The 20,943-nt window shown below is 39.6% G+C and overlaps 2 protein-coding genes and 1 long non-coding RNA gene across 4 annotated transcripts in view; 2 read left to right on the forward strand and 1 right to left on the reverse strand.

Annotated features, from left to right (window-relative positions):
• Positions 1-13,413, forward strand: part of PIK3C2A (phosphatidylinositol-4-phosphate 3-kinase catalytic subunit type 2 alpha) — a 47,295-nt gene extending 33,882 nt beyond the window's left edge. For both annotated transcript variants that reach the window (XM_083456416.1, XM_083456415.1), the window contains exons 23-33: positions 234-370; positions 1,683-1,852; positions 2,258-2,414; positions 2,853-2,962; positions 3,159-3,366; positions 4,281-4,405; positions 5,556-5,673; positions 5,767-5,848; positions 7,427-7,536; positions 7,741-7,866; positions 10,078-13,413. In XM_083456416.1, coding sequence (XP_083312542.1) covers positions 234-370; positions 1,683-1,852; positions 2,258-2,414; positions 2,853-2,962; positions 3,159-3,366; positions 4,281-4,405; positions 5,556-5,673; positions 5,767-5,848; positions 7,427-7,536; positions 7,741-7,866; positions 10,078-10,260 — 1,526 coding nt within the window. In that variant the 3' untranslated portion in view covers positions 10,261-13,413. The remainder of the gene's footprint in view (positions 1-233; positions 371-1,682; positions 1,853-2,257; positions 2,415-2,852; positions 2,963-3,158; positions 3,367-4,280; positions 4,406-5,555; positions 5,674-5,766; positions 5,849-7,426; positions 7,537-7,740; positions 7,867-10,077) is intronic.
• Positions 12,849-15,124, reverse strand: LOC310665464. Its single transcript, XR_014505482.1, has 2 exons — positions 14,993-15,124; positions 12,849-14,044 (listed from the first exon to the last, which is right to left on the reverse strand). It is a non-coding gene; the product is annotated as an uncharacterized lncRNA (long non-coding RNA).
• A 450-nt stretch (positions 15,125-15,574) lies between these two features.
• Positions 15,575-19,694, forward strand: RPS13 (ribosomal protein S13; the record flags this gene model as incomplete). Its single annotated transcript, XM_083411839.1, has 6 exons — positions 15,575-15,738; positions 16,385-16,433; positions 17,659-17,737; positions 18,524-18,693; positions 18,887-18,987; positions 19,508-19,694. The coding sequence occupies 6 exons, from the start codon at positions 15,575-15,577 to the stop codon at positions 19,539-19,541; spliced, it is 597 nt and encodes a 198-aa protein (XP_083267965.1). The 3' UTR covers positions 19,542-19,694.
• Between the last annotated feature and the right edge of the window lie 1,249 nt (positions 19,695-20,943).

Here is a 20,943-nt window from a genome sequence, read left to right on the forward strand (position 1 = left end):
TTAACGTCTTTTTGGTTATCTAAAAAGTATTGATTTGATTTAAAGATCAATTTGAATGAGCACGGGTACAAATATTTCATGTCATGCAACATTATTTGTCAGCAAGCACTTTGGATTCACAGAAGTATTTCTTTAAAGTGTTTGAAGCTAAGACTTAATTTAATCCATTATAGAAATAGAGTAAAAATCCTGTATGCCTGACAGTAAATATTTTTTTGCTTATTGGATTTAAGGTTTGGTGGAGCTTGTTCCAGCTTCAGATACACTTAGGAAAATTCAAGTAGAGTATGGAGTGACAGGGTCCTTTAAAGATAAGCCCCTTGCAGAATGGCTAAGAAAATACAACCCTACAGAAGAAGAATATGAAAAGGTAACTTTAATATGAAACTGATGCCGGGGAAACGCACATGGAGCCAGGCCACCTCTCCTCCTCCCTCCCCCCTGACTTTTCCTTTGCACACCAAGGATTACTGTCTGAGTCCTGCTTCCCTCTTTCCTTAAAAGAGCCCTACTGTGTCAGTTTATCTAGTTCAGCAGCCTGCTTCTTGCAGTGGATAGTCAGATGGCTTTATGTTTTTCATAAACTTTACATTGTTTTAAAGTATATTTTATGTAACCCATTCTGAAGACCATTCAGTGAGCGGGAGGCTATAAGTAAATATGGCTTCAGAACATGAACTGATTATGATATGTAAACTGCCCTGTGATGTTTGGATGAAGGTACACACACACACACACACAAACATTATGAGATGTAGAGTAATCGTTGCTATTGAGAAAAGAGCATAGCTCAGTGGGAGGGCACATATATTGCATATATAAAGTCCAGCTTCACCCTCTGACATCAGAAGCAGAGATAATGATGTCGATGTTTAGATCCTAGAAAATAGCTTCTGTCTGAACTAGGTGGACAAGGATGTTACTTAAGGCAAGCTTTATTTTCTTGGAGGGGGGAAATGGTTAGTAGGCTTAGCTTAATTTTTAAAAATAAGATGCTAAATATTTATTCTAGCATTTGTTTATTTTAAAAGGAAACTATTCTATTGTGCCTTGGGGTGGTCACTTCAGTACTGCTAATGCAGCAGTTTGACTTCACCCCCAGAGGCACATTCCATTGTCTCTCGAGACAGATGGATGCCAACCAACTAACCAGCCAGATTCTGTTGTGATGTTTAGAAACTCCTGTTGAAGTACATAACAGTTTTTTTAAAGCAAATATTACATATTAGAAAGAAAAGGAAGATCTACAGTAACTTTATTACTATATTACTTTGATACTTTTTATTCTAATTTTAGTGCAATTTTTTCGTTACACTTCCTAATTGCGCATGTTTCCTGTTAACTTGTAGAAGCCATTTTACTGTGTGCCTTAATACGTTTTTAACTCTTCAGGTTTTCTCTCCCCTAACTCTTCTTAACACCGCTAAAACCTACTTGCAACACCTGGCACAAGATGGTGCTTACTCTTTTCCAGTTGATCATATTACCCTATTAACTTCTCAAAAATTAAGCAAAACTTAATACAATCCTTAAAAGTCCCTAATTATGTTCTATTTGAGTGATTGGCAGTTCTGCTACCACACTTGACTTATGTATGATAAACCACAATAGTATTCTCCAAGTAGTAAATTAGTAGTAAATTAGATTGAATCTAACTTAACATTTATTTTTCCTTATACTAGGCTTCTGAAAACTTCATATATTCTTGTGCTGGGTGTTGTGTGGCCACCTACGTCCTAGGTATCTGTGACCGTCACAATGACAACATCATGCTTCGAAGTACAGGACATACATTCCATATTGATTTTGGAAAGTTTTTGGGCCATGCACAGATGTTTGGGAGCTTTAAGAGGTATGATTTCAAAGTAAAATTTGAGGCTTCACTATACAGCTAACTTTACAGCTATAGTAATGAATGGTCTTGAAAAGATTGATAGCTTTCTGTGGCAGTATGTTCTGTTAGCTGTAACTTTTCTTCCAAAATAATGTTAAATATGACAGTGTATGATTGCCATACAGACTCTGCATCTGATAAATAGAGCTACATTGATCTTATTTCGACCTATGAAAATATACAAAGAAGGGAAGGGGGCTGTGGGCCACTGATACACTCTGAACCATTTGCTTACAGCAGTTGCTTCCTTCTCCATTTTGCACAATTTGCAGAGTTCCTGTGAAATTCCCTCACGTTAGAAGTTTAGAAAATGAAATTTCAGTACTTTAAAATCTGTATTTAATTTATCTCTTCTTTCTAAAGGGATCGGGCTCCTTTTGTGCTGACATCAGATATGGCCTACGTTATCAACGGTGGTGAAAAACCTACCATCCGTTTCCAGTTGTTCGTAGATCTCTGCTGCCAGGCTTATAACTTGATAAGGAAACGAGCCAACCTTTTTCTTAACCTCCTATCACTGGTAATAGTTTTTGTATTGTAGGAGGTTTCACCAAATAAGGCAAGAGGCTTCCTCTCTTCCTGCAACCTCTGTTCCAGACTGTCCCTCAATCTTCAGAGCATATTTTGGAAAAGGGGGTGCAGGATGCTGAAGCAGAGAAGAGAGGATGGGGAAGTTCTGTTTCTGGGAGGGGACGTCAGTTGTGCAAGTGGGCTTGTAACCCTTGGATGTTTTCAAGTGAATGGTTCTTGTGCTTAAAGACAACTATGTAGTGTTAAATGCAGGAAACTGCAGATTAAATTTATGTCATAATGACTGCAGTAATAAAATCTGGAAATGCTATTTTTAAATATAGTACTGGCTTGGTTTGGTTTGGTTTGGTTTGGTTTGGTTTGGTTTGGCTGTACCAGTGAATATTTGATCTTCTCCATTTTTAAAACATATCTGTTCACTCTATAGATGCTCTCTTCTGGATTACCAGAACTTACTGGAGTTCAAGACTTGAAATATGTCCAGGATGCTCTTCAACCCCAAACTACAGATGCTGAAGCTACAATTTTCTTTACAAGGTACCACTTTTTCTTTTCTTTTTACAAAAAAACTTATTTATGCATGTTCATCAGTTTTAATAAAGTAGGTGTGATCAATGATCAATACTGTGATCTATGAAAATAGTTTTCCTTTTTACTCCAATTAAGCAAATGTAGTGTACATCTCAAAGGAAATGAACATGATCTGATTCCTCCCCACTTTTTTGTTTTTTAGGTTGATTGAATCAAGTTTGGGAAGTGTTGCCACAAAATTCAATTTTTTCATTCACAACCTTGCCCAGCTGCGTTTTTCAGGCCTGCCTTCCAATGATGAGCCCATCCTCTCTTTTTCTCCCAAAACATACTCGCTTAAACAAGATGGTCGTATCAAAGAAGTGTCTGTCTTTACATACCATAAGCGATACAACCCAGATAAATATTATGTAAGTATGTGGATCCATACTGTGTCTTAAGATTTCCAGGTTTTGCCATTTTTCATTTTATTATTGGTGCAACGTGCAAAGTCCTGAAGCTGTTGCTTCTCCACAATTATTGCCTATGTATTATCTTGGAACTTGACATCAGGTTCATCAAGACATTTAACTGTGGGGTGAAAGAAGTAGTTTGTTACTTAAATAAGAAGGGTTCCAGCCAGAGAGGCAGTTGGCCATGGAGAATCTCCCTTCATTCCATAACGGGATAGACTCTGAAATCCTGAATGTGTGTGTGTTCTTTTGCCTTGCATGCTTCTGCAGATCAGGAAGCCATGGCCAGTTCCTGTCTGCCATCATTCAGTGTTTATATAACAGCTTAGCAATACTATTTCAACAGCTCAGGATCCCAGGTTATGATCAGTCTGAATTGCATTGTCCACAAATCTAAGTGCCAAGCTTTAATTCCACAATCTAACATTACAAGGGAAGCATATTTCCAGGATAGTGTCATACAGTAGAAAATGAATTCTGTAAATGTTGGGTGGGCCTGCTCTGCTTTTTTGGCTTCCTGTTCATATACATAGTGTGCGCACACACCCTGTCACAGCAAACATAAAACCAATGAAACCTTGAAAATAGCTTGCAGCCTGTCACTGCTGCTTTTCTCATTAATGAAACTCCGCTTTCCTGCCCTCTTATGTAAGAGCTTTGTGGACCTATAATTCTGAGGAAGAAACCTGTATACACACTTGCAACACCTGGTACTGAAATTATTATTGTTATTTTTGTGTGTTTACATGCTTGACACAATGACACTCTGTCTTTGCTTTCTTTTGTTGGATGATGGGAAATAGATAAAATAAAGAATTTATGTCTGTGTGTTTTTAAAAGTTATTAAAGTGTGTTCCTTTCTGATTTGGCAGATCTATGTTGTCAGGGTTTTAAGAGAGGGGCAAAATGAACCCACGTTCATTTTTCGGACATTTGATGAATTCCAGGAATTCCACAACAAGCTTGGCATCCTATTTCCTCTTTGGAAGTTACCAGGGTAGGTTCCTAAAAACTCAATTAAATATAAACAAAGTAATTTGAAGTCCACTGAGCTTTCATGTTTTGCAACAATTACATTTTCTCAGTAACATTAAAAAGTGGACATAGCAATAGTTCAACGTGTAATATCTATGCTATGCCCATCAGCCATAGCCTTTCCTGTGAACTGAGGCTCACTTCCTGGGATTATATACAAGTGAAGTGTGAAAGTTAACCTTTTATGAAATACATTTCCCCATGTATGCAGTACTCTTAAATTCCAGGAGCTAGGCTGTGTATACAAGTATACACAGTATACAACACTTTGTTGTAACTGGCTCTGAAGGAAAGTATCAAAGAAGGATACAGAACAGTCACTGTAGTTCCATAGCCCTAAAGCCTTCATTTATTTCAGTATCTCCTTAAGTGCTGTTGAGCTTTTTACTTTTTGTAAAAGTAGTAGTAGCTTCTCCCTGAAACAAACGGTATTTCACGACTCATTTTTTAATTGAGAAAAGAATATCATTTTAAATTAGTCTAAAATTCTGCCTGGGTCACAGACTGGTATACAGTTTTCTGCCATTCTTAAGGATATGGTGTGTCAGAATGACTCAAAGGATGTTATAGTAACATAATAAGGGTAACATGCAGTGCTGGTCATTCACCATTTATTTCAGCAGGTCTGCTCTGAATATGACATAGATGTCACACACAGAACTTTGCCTAGTAATAGCTATTAATTGTTGCTCAGTTCTCTTGAGTAATGCAGACACATGAGAATTTATTTTCTGTATTTGTCATTTCATTTCTGAAAGGGACTATAACAGTTGATGATGCTTGAGTGTTTGCTTTCAGTGATTTTAGAAAAGGGAGAGGAGACAGAAGGGTGGAAAATATTTCCTTGGAGCATGTGTGTTGCCATGTTACCTTATACTTGGAGTACTCTTGATATAGTAACAAATACTGGACAGCTGACAACAGTATAATTTGCAGTGTTCCTTCTGTTCTATTGTAAGATTGCCCAAGCTTTTGGACCAACTCATAGATTATACTAGTATCTTGTCTTACAGTCTTGAAGTATTTGATTGTTTACTTCAGCAAAAGTTAAATACTGATTGTTGCTACTTACTCTTGTTATTAATGTTGTGTTCATTGTATCTATATTGCAGCTTTCCTAGTAAGATGGTTTTAGGAAGAACACACATAAAGGATGTAGCAGCCAAAAGGAAGGTGGAACTGAACAGCTACATACAAAGTTTAATGAATGCATCTGCAGATGTTTCGGAGGTAGTTCTACAAAGTAATATAAACATCATTGTTTTAATTCCTTTATGTTGGGTACAGTCATCTCATAATAACATTTTGTCTTTCCACATCTAGTGTGATCTTGTTTATACATTCTTCCATCCCATACTTCGTGATGAAAAAGCTGAAGGAATAGATGGAATAGCCAAGTGCACAGGTAAGAATATCACTTTTAAAGAAGAAAAGGCAACTTGGATCGTGTCCTGAAAAGTGAAAATATTTCTTGTAGTTACATTCTATCAAGCACAAAAAGGGAAATCATAAAGGCAGGAGGACAACTGTATTGAACTAGTTATTGAACATTTTAGTCCTCCCCCCCCCCCGCCCCTGGTTTTTCCTAGCATACAAACCAATAATTCAAAATAACTTGAGTGTGAATAAACATATTTACCTGTTTAAAGTGTCCTTGAAAGAGAATGTATCTCAAAACATTTACATTTGAGGGTTTCTTTTTCTATTTTAAAATACAAGTTCAATGATTTTGTGTGCTGGTTTTCTTCTCCCCTCCCCTTTTTTTGCTTCATTTCTTATTTTATATTGAATAGAAGAACCAGCAAATAGAATATATTTCAACAAATGTCACATTTCTTATTTTGCCAAAGAAGTCCACCCATGAATAAATGTTTCCCTTCTACACTCATTTGTAATTTAAGCTCTGTGGGAAATTGTCAAACCACAAACATATTGGTATAAAGTAGTGAAAGTTTTTGATGGAGAGGAGGTGAATTTGTTATCTAATAAAGTGTGTGTGATTTGTCCAGTGGGCTTTGTGCAGTTCACTCTATTTTGTCACTATCTCCTCAATAACAGTTTGTTGGATTCATCTCTGATAGTGTAGCCTTATTAGACTTTACCGATTGGTGGGTTCTGCATTGCTCCCAGGAGGGAGGGAGGAAGTCAGATGACACCGAAGGTTGGTTCAGAGAAAGAGTTCTTTATTTCTGCTCTCCAGAACAGCAGAAAGGCACTCGCATGGTCAGTCCACAGCAAGTCCAAAGAAATGAGAAATTTCATGCAGTATATATATCCTCCAGGCACCCTCTCCCCCTTCCCCAGGAATCCAACCACGTCAGCCTATACACGCAGGTTGACATCACACGTGTTCCTGCTCTGGTATTCTTAACAATAAAAGGGTTTTCCTTCCTGTACTTCTGACCATAAAAGGGTATTCCTGTTCCTACTCTTATCTTGGAGCAAGAGGTCACCAACTCCAAGAACACACTCTGGCGCTGTTCCCAGACTAGGTCAGTGTGGTCAGGACGTAAGATAAGACCTAGACGTGTCATCCCTGTTCTACTGGAACAGCCAAGGTCATCCTTGCCGTCATGAACTGATAAAGGAGAGGGCTCTGAGCACTTGTTTATACAACCGGGTTTTTGTTTATACATTGACTCAGAGCTTGTTAATGCATTTTAGCTAAGGAAAAATAGGGATTTTGGTGCCTGTTTTAAACTGCCTGCACAGTCAGTTTTTGGTTTGGGAAACCCATTCCTTCAATAGTAATGTGATATTACATGTTGTCATTTCAAGTAGTCAGAACTCTATAAACTGGCCTTTTCAGGATGACCTGTACTGATCACAGAGAGTGCTTTTCTCTCACATCCCAGTTACCCCTGGTGCCACTCTCTGATAGCAGGGAATGATTTTCCCTCTGTGGGAAAAGGGAATGACAAGTGCACAGGTTCTGACTATGGAATGTAGAGGGAAATATCATTCTGCCTTTTCTTTTTTTAAGATGTGAGCCCTTCAAGTCCTACCTCGGGCAAAGTAGGAGGAGAAGTTAAACTATCTATCTCCTATAGAAACAGCACTCTGTTTATCATGGTGATGCACATTAAGGATCTGGTATGTACAACACTGGAAAATGCATATGATAGTTCATAGTAGATTTTGGTGACAAGTAGTTTGCTCTTACCAACAGTTATTTCTAAGGGTATGATCCCTATGATAAAAATCCCTGTGTTATTTAAACAGCAACGCCAGTGTCTTACTTTATTTCAGTATGGTTGATGGTGGTTTCTTACACCAGAGATGTGCTCTCATTCTCAGGTGACTGATGATGGCACAGACCCAAATCCATATGTGAAAACATACCTGCTTCCGGACATACATAAAACCTCTAAACGGAAAACCAAGATATCACGGAAAACAAGAAATCCAACATTCAATGAAATGGTAAGCTGAAATAAGCTATGTATAATATTCGGTGGCTTTTCAAAGCAAATCCATGTTACATAGCTATAACTGATGGAACACATCAGTGGGCTCCCATTGAATTGCCCCAATGGGAGTAAGAAACATACTCTAAATCACATCTATCCTGTAGCTGCCATAACACATGCTGTATGAAACAGCTTGGGGCCAGAATATATATATGTCTGGCTGTACAATTTTCCAATTGCTTTTACATCCCAATATGCCTTAAGCTGTTAAGAAAAGTCTACCACCTTTTCAGGGTGCCCAGTGTGGATCACAGAGAATGCTTTTCTCTCACATCCCAGTTAACCATGGTGCCACTCTCCAATAACAGGGAATGATTTCAAAAATTGGGAGGTTAGCTTTATCCTTGAAAGCACTGTATCCCTGTTTATGAATTTGGAGTGGGAGAGAAGAGCCTCTTCTAAAATATTTTCTTCAAGCAAGAATCCAGTGCCAGGATTTTTCCTGAAAATCTGCCTCTTTAAAAAAAATTATTCTCAGTCTTCTGAATGTTACATTTAAAACAATGGAATATGAAATTGGGGGTGAAGGTAGGGAAGGAACTTTGCAAGTCCATTTTTAAAGCTTATTTTTACAAGCCTGTTTTCAGTAGATCAAATCACTGAGGTCTTAAACTATACACACTTGGGGGAGTGGGTAAGCTCAATTTGGTTCACTGGTATTTACTTCTGAGTAGATACCCAAAAGGTTACAAAGGGCTTGTGCAGGCAATCTGGTGATCCTTGTACGTCCCTCTTCCTCTCTCCCTCCTGTCCCTCCACCCCAACAAATCTCTTCTGCCTAGGGGGTGGCAGACACTAGAAATACACCACTGCAACTGCATTTAAGCTAAGATGTTAGAATATTTGTGAACAATCCTTGACAGCAGAACAAATAAGTCAATGACTAATTGAAGAATTTTTCATCTAATATAGGTGGGTGGGTATAGGTGGACATCTAAATCCATATATTCACAGCTGAATGAAACATTCCAGATATATTTATGGATTAATCTAAGGGTGTGCCCATGATTACAGATGTCCCCACATGACGATAATCTGTTGAGTGGGGATTTAAAATGAATGCAGACACTTGCTGTTGTAATCCCAGGGGATGCAGATGGGAAGTGTGTGCATGGAAATCAGGGACATGTAACTATGTTGACATTGTCCCTTTCCAACTATCATCACTAATTAAACTATTGCCCTTCGAAGGGTAGGTGCTAGTTCAGGGAGTGGAATGTTTTGAAACATAAATTAGTGAGCATATTCCAGTATTTAATAAAAGGATTTAAAAAAACAACAACAACCCAACACCATTCCCACTCTAAATGAATGAAGGTCAAAAGAAATACACCAGGATCCGTTCCAGAGCCCTGTTTGCATCCTGAAGCGAATGTAACATGCATGCACAGGTCACATTTCGCTGCTTTCGCGCATGCACGTGACGTCATTTTGAGCGTCTGGGCATGCGTGAGCGATGAAACCCGGGAGTAACGCGCTCCATTACTTCCGGGTCGCCACGGAGCGCAACCCAAAAATGCTTAACCTGAAGCGTATTCATCCCGAGGTATGACTGTACCTTAAAAACATACATTTGTGTTCAGGTACCAGCGGGTGGCGCTGTGGTCTAAACCACAGAGCCTAGGGCTTGCCAATCAGAAGGTCGGCGGTTCGAATTTCCGTAATGGGGTGAGCTCCCATTGCTCGGTCCCAGCTCCTGCCCACCTAGCCGTTCGAAAGCACATCAAAGTGCAAGTAGATAAATAGGTACCACTCCGGTGGTAAGGTAAACGGTGTTTCTGTGCACTGCTCTGGTTCACCAGAAGCGACTTAGTCATGCTGTCCACATGACCCAGAAGCTGTCTGTGGACAAACGCCTGCTCCCTTGGCCTATAGAGCGAGATGAGCGTGCAACCCCAGAGTCATCCGCAACTGGACCTAACGGTCAGGGGTACCGTTACCTTTACCATACACCTATCTTCCATATGGCTGATTGAGGCAGAAGGTTACCTCAGTCACCCAGCAAATGGTAATAAGCCTAGGAGTAGAAAATAAAAGACGTATTCTATACAGGGATCTGTCTTACTCACCATCAGTTTTTGTAACTTAATCCTGGATGTTTTGTAAATAAACTGTCTTGGCTTTCATTGTTTATGAATTACTGTGTGTGTTTTTTTATATATAGCTTGTATACAGTGGATATAGCAAAGAGATCCTAAAGCAAAGGGAACTTCAGCTAAGTGTACTCAGCGCTGAATCGCTGCGTGAGAACTTTTTCCTGGGCGGTGTCACACTCTCCTTAAAGGAATTTAACTTGAACAAGGAGACTGTCAACTGGTATCGACTTGCTGCTGTACCATATTTGTGAACCTGGCAGCTGAGAGAGGTGAAAATAAGAACAGAATTGAATAAACTCAACTTCACCCAAATTTGGTCACTTTTTCCTACTTGAAGATAACTCACACACTTTCACATAAAACATGGCAATTTGGCAGATTGCTGTTGGACCAGCCTTCACAAAGTTTAAACAGGGCTTCTGGAAAACCAGCTCTGCTTCATGCTTTTACTGTAATAATATCCAAGCATTGCTGTAAATGAATTGTATAAATTTAATATCTGTGGATAATGAAGTTATAAACCTTGACTAGATGTTCCAAATTAAATCTAAGGGGTGTTTCTTTTTTAATTAAAAAAATAGATTAGATTCAGTCACATTTGAATTGCTTGCCTGTTGATACATTGGAAGCTTGCTTTATGCTGCTGTTATCGGACACAGTACCATGTCAAAAAATATCAAAGTAAAAAAAAAAAAGATTGCTCCTTGTCAGAAAAGAGTTAGTGGCTGCATAAACTGTCAAAAGGGAGATTTAAACAGACAGCTGGAGATGCTCCTTAGTGAGCATTTGGACTCATTAAATCTCTTTGAGGCTATTATCAGAATGAGTGCCAGTAATGGAAGTAATAAACAATGGTGCCTTATTTTGTCATTCAGCTGCTTCTTATACCTCATTTCTGATAATTGTTTCTAAAACACTTTTTTATCCAGCTTTTTTTTAAAAAAGAATGAATGTTTGCTCACATGGTTTGCTATATAAATACTTCATTTAACATTCCTCCCCCCTTTTAATTTTATTCAGCTTCCTTAAGTCAAACTCAGATGCCACCAAAATGTTAAATGCTTATCCAGTTGACTTTGATCATTTTTGTGCGCCCTTAAGTTATACCTTGATAAACGGCCACATTAAGATATACATTGAAGCTATTTTATGCCATGGTTTGCTGCATAGCACATATATTTCCAGAAAGTAAATGTTATGGGCTATGCATTATTTGGTAGGGATTTGGGATTCCGTTTCCAGGTCACTTTAAAGAGCAGAAGAGCATAGTATCAGCTGCCGGTTGAGAATAAGTTGCACTAGAAACTTTGGGTGATGTGATTGGGCACAATAAGAGTTTTTCAGTCTATGAGCACTAAAAGAGTAATCCAAGCACCTTATTCACTCCAGTAGAAATTGACTTGCTAAAATGCGTGGAAGATGCTCTGCACCAACTTTTAGTGGATTGCACTCTGAATCCACTGATTTTAATTGTGTTCTAGTTTTCTACATTTGTGTGATACTTAGGGATAGGTTGCTATAAATAAAAATTACTAACTGGTAAAACGAAGATTTTAAAAAGCTGATGTAGGAAGTGTTTAAATTGCACCATGGCCAATATCCAACATTCGTCATACTTTGAGTATGCCCAGTGAAATCAATGGACTCATAATTTAAGTCCATTAATTTTATTGGGTCTACTTTGAGCATGACCTAGTTGGATATCACCTGATACATTTAAAGCTAAAGCCCAAATACTTCTGAATAAAGCTGATCTCTCAACTGTCCGTAATAATGAGCTTAAAGCAAAATTATGCAATGAAAAAGAAGGATAAAGTAGACAATGACAATCTTTATTTGCCGGGCAACTGAACTAAAATGTGATCTAATTTATTTACCCTAAAGCATAGTGAGGTCTCCATTTTCGGACCTAATATTAAAAAGTGCAAGGGAGAAATGGGAATAACATTTTGCTGCCTGAAATATTTGTGGTCCAATTGTACAATAAAACCTTGGAATATTTCTCAGTGTCAAAATTACATTGTGGCTAACAAAAGCTACTTGAGGTTTAAAAAGTCCTGGTTTTATTAGCTTTGAGTTCAGTATGTAAATAGTAACCTATATATAAACTAACTAGATTGTATTTCCTGCTCACTTGATGCTTTTTGAGATGCATTCCATTTCATCAATAGAACCACAACCAGACAGGAAAGTAGACTACTGTTTTTGTGAAACGTTCCATTAAATTACTGGAAGCAATATGTACTGCTTTTTTGCAGTCTGCTACTAGAGCACAGTATGTTACAGCACAAAACGCAACATTAATAAGACTCTTGGCTGGATGCTGGTTAGAATATGTATGCTATCTAATGGTAGCATTTGCCAGTGTTTGTCCATGCCTGTGCCTTTGCCCACCTTCACCACTTTTCAAAATAAAGTACACGTTGGTAGATTCTTAAACTGTTCTTCATTTACCATTAAAAACTGTAGAGGAACAACATTAATTTTGCATCTCTTGAATTATTTATAGTGGTGTGATACACAACAGATGATTATCTTAGTTTGGTATACACAAAAGGGGAGGAGGGAATAATTGGGTTAACATTTAACACTTTCATGTTTTTAAAATGTGGTCTTACTGGCATTTTATACATTGTTAATCAAAGAAAATCTTATGCAACATGTATGGACTGCAGCTAGAAAGAAAATTGTGTCTATGTACTTTTGAGGAAAACATCTTGCTGTAAGAAAAATGACCTCCACGTTTTCTGTACTAAATAACCTGGCTATGACTTTGCACTGAATTTTTTAAATATTACTGCTTTTTTATGATCTACACATATATATGAAAGCTCAAGAGATCTTTGATATTTCTCTATTTTTAAAATTAAAATGGTGCAGAAATCTTAGTATGTTGCCTTAAAAACCTGATTGCTCTTTCTAGGATACTATACAGTGCAGCTTTCAAATTGAAGAAATTTTATTTCTGGTATTTGCCGAGTTAGGGGCACAGTATAATGCAGAGTTATGTATGCTTAAGCTCATTTACACCAATGGACTTAAGTCTGTTTGTTTTAGATTGTAGCCTATGCATGTTACATGGAGGAAAACCATTCAGGCAATATAGCACCATTCTCACAATCCATAGGAATTTAATTTCCTTCTGTGCTTTGTACTCTCATACTGTGACTAAAAAAAAGTATGGCAAAGGTTCATAGATAATGAAATGCATTGGGAGCAAATGTAGAAGTTTGCCTTGAATTGTCTATTTATCTGTAAGAACCAAATACTTCAGTTATATTACACTGATAGCTAATAAGGATGTACAGTACAGTATTTCTATCGGTATCCTAACCCATAATATGTGGGTTAAATGTGACTCCATAACTGTCCTACAATTACATTAAACACTATTCTGGAATAAATAACGTATTGCCTCTTTTTCTACAAACACTGGTATGTGTGTGTAGGGAAGTAGAAAAACACAAGCTACAAAAATAATGTAGGTGCCTTGTAATAGATTTTACTATTACCCATTCAATTAGCAAAGCCTAAATTCTCTCGTTTGCTATTAGCAAATTTCTATCTTTGGCTACTACTTGTGTCTGGTTTGAAGTACAAAATTCAAAGCCACTGCATTTTCTGGAGTTGGTGTTTGTACAGCTCAGATAAATCTGAGGGCACCTTTAAAATTTCATCAGCTTAAGAGTGTACAGCTGCTATATTTTCCTTTTCTGCAGAAAATGTAGAACAGCATTTGGTCACATTTTAAAAATTACTACTGTATTGTCTTTATTTCACTATCTGGCTGACTTTTGTGGCAACAGCACACAAAGCAAATACTCTCAGCGATTTACACACTATGTTGGCTGGGTTTGCAAAACTGATGGCAGTTCTTTGAGTGCTTGGGATTTTATTTAAAACCATGCTGCCATTGGGCTGAAATTGAATGTGGAAGGGGCTTCCTATCCTTTTTTCTTTGTGCTGTTTTCTGCTGAATAGCATCTCCACTCACTGCTTTTACTTCTTCAGTGGTTGTAAAAGTATAGCTGTTTCCTGCAAGAAAGGAAAATAGTCAAGAAAAAGTTTCATGTCAAAAGTACATATAAGGGTCTGGTGACTTCTGTTTCAGTGTATGTGAAGAAGTGTGCATGCACACAAAAGCTTATACCAAGAACAAACTTAGTTGGTCTCTAAGATGCTACTGGACAATTTTTTAATATATATTTCGACTGCATCAGACCAACACGGCTACCTACCTGCCTCTTTGTAATGTCAAATATAGTGCTTGATTGGACAAGCAGATGGTTTGCATGTTAAATATTATGGATTAGTAATTGCAGAAAACACTTGTTTCCTGTAACAACAGACATGGCCCAGCACATCCAGAGCTCAACACCTTTAGATCAGAGCTGTCAACTTTTCCCTTTTCTTGCGAGGAATTCTATTCGGAATAATTATAATTTCCCTTTTAAAAAGGGGAAACGTTGACAGCTATGCTTTTAGATGCAAGTTTATTTTAAAAGAAAAAATACACACACAGTAGAGCATGAGATTCTTAATTTCTGGTCGTTGGCTCAAGCCCTGTGTTGGGCACATAGAGCTAGGGTTTCCAATTTTACAATTGAATGAAAACATATACAGTACTGTGCATGTAGTCCCTTCTGGAAACTATACTGTAGGTGTCATGGTAGTTGCATTACAACACTACACATCAGCGCTCTAGCACAGGTCAAGCCAAGGAACTCATTTACTCTGTTTTACTGTCTCCATATTTCAGATGGTGGTGGAGGTTCTTATTAAAACACGGTTTCATACTATACAGAGAGAATATATATATATATATATATATATATATATATATACACACACATATACATACAGGGTGGGAAAATGTCACCTGAGGAAACAAGTTCTGTGCCTGCCTTATTTGACTGTCACCTCTGTAATCAACATTTGGGAGAAAACAATGTTCAATCAGAAATATAGACAGGCTATGCTCACAGTATCCATATGAAGAAATAGACCTCTCAGACCCTCTGGTTCTTCTATGGAACCAGTTGCTCCATCCCTGCAAAAACAGCATCGAAGCGATCGATCCTCTCTGAGGGTTAAAAAGAAGCGTCCTTGGTGAGCTCTATGAAGAAGCCCCTGACCAGAGAGACTGTATCATTTGTCACAGCAGCTGTTTCTGATATTTCGCATCACTATGAAGTGCGTAAAGAACCGTATCGATTGCTATTAAGGAATCTGTTCTTCGTTTTGCTACTGCGCTTTCGATGTACAGTATAGCGATTCTAACGCTTTATGTCACTTAATTTGAATGCCATTATTTGAATGCCATTTGAATGGCATCTGGAGGGGCGCCTGCTGTTCTCTACCGGAGCCTTTCGTCACTGAGGTGTAGTCAACCCCTGTTGGGATCCACAAAGGCTCTTATGGCCACTGGCGCTGAAAAAGCCCCTTCCCGCCAGCCTCGCCCGCCACTGAGCGCCCCGCGCCTCCGGCTCCCTTCCCGCGAGTGAAAATAGACCGGCTGCGCTGCCCCTCTAGATGCTGCGAACTCTATGGATCTAGCGAAGCAAAATGGATGTCTCCAAACAAAACAGGAAACCCGAGAGCGGCGGCGGCGGCCGAGCGCGCTTACGTCACTTCCGACTGCAGGAAAGGGTAGATCTGCACGGCCGCCTCGCTTTCCTCTTCCTTTTCGCCGCCGCCGCCGCCATCATGGGTCGCATGCACGCTCCTGGGTGAGTCGTCCGCGGAGCGGGGAAAGGAGGCGAGGGCCGGGGCTGGAGAGGAGGGCGCTCTCTGTAGCGATCCTGGGGCCGGGGGGAGCTAGTGGGGCCGGGCTGTGGGCTGGCGGCGCGTTGTTTCGGGGCCCTTTTCTCGGAGGCCTCGAGGAGAGGAGCCGCCTTGTCTCCCGGGTGTCCATGGCCGGCCTCGGCCTCGCTGCTCCTGGCTGACCATTAGCCTGGGGCTGGATCTTGGGGTTCATTGTGAATGGAGACGCAGGGTGGTTTTCACCCTGGGCTTCCCGACTTTCACCTGGGGAGGCCTCTGGAGTCGGGCCGCGGGAAGCCGCCACGCTTGGAGACGTGGGCTCAGACTTGATTTAGTAAAAATGAAATCGTCGTGGGGAGTAGCTTTCCTCCCTCCCTTTTTATAAAACCAGAAAATAGTGGGGCTGTTGTAGTTAAAGAGTTTTTATTTTTCCATTGGTTTGACTGCACACGGTCTTGGACGCATCACGGGTGGTCATAACATTTATGGGTTGCCGCTGCAGCAAGTTGGTGACTCTGTTGGGTATCAGATAATGAGCTGCTTGTCTGCCATGTTTCCAGAAATGCATGTTTAAAACTTTATACTCATTTCCTTCGGTTTCTTTTCCCACAGGAAGGGCCTGTCCCAGTCTGCCTTGCCCTATAGGCGAAGTGTGCCCACAGTAAGTAATATCTTCAGTTGTTTGTGATCCTGCTTTGGCTTAACAAATGTTCCCAATGTATTATGGTGTACAATCAAATAATATTCATGTGGGTTGCCATTGTAGAAAACTATTTTGGCCTGCAGTGTATAGACTAAACAGTGATGCTATCATGCATTTGTCAAAGTGTCCTGTTTTCTAAAAGCTCTTAGTACAGGGAAGTACTCTCTAAAGTGCTGCAACACTTCTGTTCAACAGGTAGTTAAATAATAGGCAAGCCTTTCTCAAATATTTATATTAAGGAAGCACACTGAAATTTATCTGTGGCTGCAACTGTATACATTCAGTTTAGCGTGGCACTGGAAATGGTTTGAAAGGTAAGAACATAAGAGCCTGCTGGATCAGGTCAGTATCTTGTTCTCACAGTGGCCACCTATAAGCCTGTGGGAAACCTGCAGGATCTGAGCACAAAAGAGCATTCTCTCCTGTAGTTTTAGCAAGTGGTATTCGGAGGCATGTTGCCTCTGACCATGACGGAGGAGCAAAATCATCATGGTTAGTAGTCATTGATGGTCTTAGACAAATTTCTATAATGACATTATGATACTGGCAGTTTTATTTTCAATTCCTTTCCTAATGATCCCTAACATATGTGGTATGTGCCTTTTTCACAGGTGCCACACACTCAGTTACTGTCTTTATCAACCTGTCTACTGTGACCACAATATTTCCTTCCTGGAAAGTCTCTGCTGGTTCTGACCCCATGAGCATATATATTGATACTCTTTCTCCCCTCCCCCCCATACACACATGTGCCTCTTTACGGTTGTTCACACTGAAATACATTTGTCACTTTACTAGTTTGGAGTAGTCCTTTTGGATCTCTTTACAGTTTCTTATAGTGGTCCTGAACAAAAGTGGTATACATTTGTACATAGGTACAATTTAAAAGCTATAAATTAAAACAAAAAATCAACATAAAACAAATAAAACTGCATAGCTACTGTGGGGTTACAATGCATCCCACCACTGTTTTCTGAAAATAAATGCTTCAAGGATATGTATTAAGATTTAGCAGAGAGGATTGTTTGAAAGACTCCTAGACTGTTGCATTTTCTAAAACTGTATTGATGCTATATAATGTATTGCATGGTTAGTGTAGTCCCAGTTTGATTCTGGGTGTTAGTTTATACTACCAACATAAACTATGTGTGAACTAATCTGGCTCACAATTGAATTATTACAGTGGCTCAAACTTACTTCTGATGATGTCAAAGAGCAGATCTACAAGTTGGCGAAGAAGGGCCTAACTCCCTCACAAATTGGTATGTTGAGCTAATGTACCACATTTGGCAGGTATTACTCCTCTTGGGTACATAGAGTTTTTACAGTTCTAGTTGTGTTGCTTGACTATTGAAGAAGAAGAAGAAGAGTTTGGATTTGATATCCCGCCTTTCACTCCCTTTAAGGAGTCTCAAAGCGGCTAACATTCTCCTTTCCCTTCCTCCCCCACAACAAACACTCTGTGAGGTGAGTGGGGCTGAGAGACTTCAAAGAAGTGTGACTGGCCCAAAGTCACCCAGCAGCTGCATGTGGAGGAGCGGAGACGCGAACCCGGTTCCCCAGATTACGAGACTACCGCTCTTAACCACTACACCACACTGGCTCTATTGCTAGTGGAGTGCTCAGATGGTATAGCTGCATTTCTGTCTTGGGTTAAGCATATGTCTTAAATCATGTGTAATACATTGGATTGGAGCACTGTGTGTTCGTGTGTGTTACTAAATAAATATTTCAGCCCATTAAATTTCAAAGATTTATTTGGTTTCAGCCCTCAAATTCCATTGCTTCTAACATTTCAAGGTGCTGTGTAGTCACTATTAGGTTGAGTTTATAATTGATACACTCAACAAGTACCTGTATTTCTGAGTGTGCATAGCACTGTTTCGCTCAGGTTGCTCTCTGTGATTAACTGTAGGAAACCATTTTTTATTTCCATCAGAATAGTTCTCCCTTGTATTGACTAATAATTTCTTGGTTGAGTGAGCATTTCCAATCATAGCTGAGTTGTCTTGTATTTCTAAAAGTGTGTAATTATTTCTCTGTTTCAGGTGTGATCCTCAGGGACTCCCATGGTGTTGCCCAAGTTCGTTTTGTGACAGGCAACAAAATTCTAAGGATTCTTAAATCCAAAGGACTTGCCCCTGATCTTCCAGAAGACCTTTACCACTTGATCAAGAAGGCTGTGGCTGTCCGTAAGCATCTTGAGAGGAACCGGAAGGTAAGCTGGCTATACTCCATCCTCAATGTTATAAAATGGGACCTGCAGTTGTTCTAAGAACAATTCAGAAGATCATGCCTCTAGGTTGGGGAAATCCATTATGTAAGATTTCACTGAACACCCCCTTCCCTTTCTAGTTAGTTTCTTTTGTTAAAAAGAAGTATTTATAAGAAAATTGGTTTCCCCCCCTTAGGATAAAGATGCCAAATTCCGTCTCATTTTGATTGAGAGCAGAATTCATAGGCTTGCTCGTTATTACAAGACCAAGAGAGTACTCCCACCTAATTGGAAGTAGTAAGTATAATTTGCTCTTGATCCTGGTGTAGAAATTTTCCTTGAAGAAAAAAAAGTAGGCAGCAGGTTTCAGTTTCCCAACCTTGTGACATTGGATGGGGGGGGGGGGTTAAAGGGTAATGTAGCCATTAAATGCAATTGGGATATGCTTCTTTAAAAAAAAGTCAGCTCTTTCCAGCCCACGTGAGTACTGTTGGCCTACAGGTTCTATCTATGTAGTACATCTATAATAGAATAACTTGTTAGAAATATGTGCTAATCCTGTTAACAGCTATACTAGGCTAGATTTCCTCCATAGTTCTTTAAGCATTCAGTTGCTTCATTTGCAGATTGCTCACTGTGATGATTGTGTTCCAAACATTCGTAGTTTCCACCAGAAAGGTTTTTCCTTAGTGTTGGCTCAGCCCTTCCTTGGATGTCTGAGTGAGCCACTGGAATTGTCATAAAATTCCTAAATGCAGTTTTGTGGGTGTTGCACTTGCCACATCTTGACATCTCTCTTTTGCCTCTCTCTGTCTAGTGAATCATCCACAGCTTCTGCTCTGGTGGCGTAAGACCTGTTCTATTCACCGAGGGATCACATTGGTCATTTTTTGTGTCCCATGCAATGCCTCTTCAGAGAAGGATGCCGTAGAGCTGTCTTATTTAAAATCGGCAAAATAAGATGTTATATTGACCATGTGAATAAAAATCTGTTTTTTCCACCAGATTTGTAAAGATTTCTTAATGTAAAACTGCTTTTGTGCTGCAAATTAATTTACATGAGTTGTAAGCCAGTAGCAGATTGTGGGATGGAGTGGAGGTGCTTACCTTACCTCCTGGCAGGTGAATCGTTGCAGCTTTCTGAGAGAAGCAAGATGGTGGTGATGGAAATGCACCAGCATAGCTAGTCTGGTGGTGTATTTGCACCATGCGGTTCTCCCTGCCATGCCCTTGTTTTTTGGTAAGCAGCAGTGACTTCCACTTCACTATCTGCTACTGTATAAGATTATAATTGAAGGATGCAAATGTTGACAATATATTATATTTCATTCTAGATTGGAGCGTGTTCCATTTGCAAATTGAGTATTAATGAAATTTTGAGACTTGAATGTAAAAACAACCAATAATGGCTTCCTTCTTGCAGTTGCCTATTTCCAAGGGTTGTGCAGTTTTCCTTAAACTGATGTATAACCAGTCTTAACAGTGAATGGCATCCATTGGTGTTGTCCCCCTTGTTCAACAGGTTTCCATTTGTGCAATGGAACTTGCCTTTTCTCTCCATGCACCCTTTAAATCTACCTGCAGAGGAGTTGGGGGGACCCTCTGGAGCAGAGGGAGGAGGCACTGCAGGCTAAAGGGGAAACAAGTCACAGCTGCTGGTGCATTGTTGGAAATCACAACCAGGACAGCACCTCGGGTGGCACAGTGTGTCTGCCTGTTAACCAGAAAGTTGGTGGTTCAAGCCCACCCAGGGATAGCTGTGGGCAGGATTCCTGCATTGCAGGGGCTTGGACTCGATCCACTCTTCAAGTCTATGACTCAGTATGTTCAGAGAAGCACCCTTTATATGAGGCCATTTTAACAAATATTTCAGTTGTTGGGGGGAAATGGCTACTTCAGGCTGAAAGGTCTTCTCCAGATAGATTCTGTATGACTTGATTTTGTAGGGCAACACAAATCTCTTTCAACTTTGAATGAGGCGTTTCCTATTCAGATGTATGACTTGTTGCCACATCAAGCATATGCCCGTCTTCCCTTTCTTCCACCCCTCCGCCTTTTCCCCATTGTTAAAGGCAGCATAAGCCACTTGCAAGTTTTTTGTTCACTAATGAACATTCCCCATCACTCATGCATTGCCAGAGGTATTACCATTTGGAACCAAGTCTTCATTCACTTTAGCATCACTGTTCCCTGAGCTATTTTCATTACATTCTAGTTACATTTTGCTTAGGCAGCAAATGATACAAGCTTTAT

This window comes from Podarcis tiliguerta (assembly GCF_965153285.1).
Source record: "Podarcis tiliguerta genome assembly, chromosome: 1".
Classification (NCBI taxonomy): domain Eukaryota; kingdom Metazoa; phylum Chordata; class Lepidosauria; order Squamata; family Lacertidae; genus Podarcis; species Podarcis tiliguerta.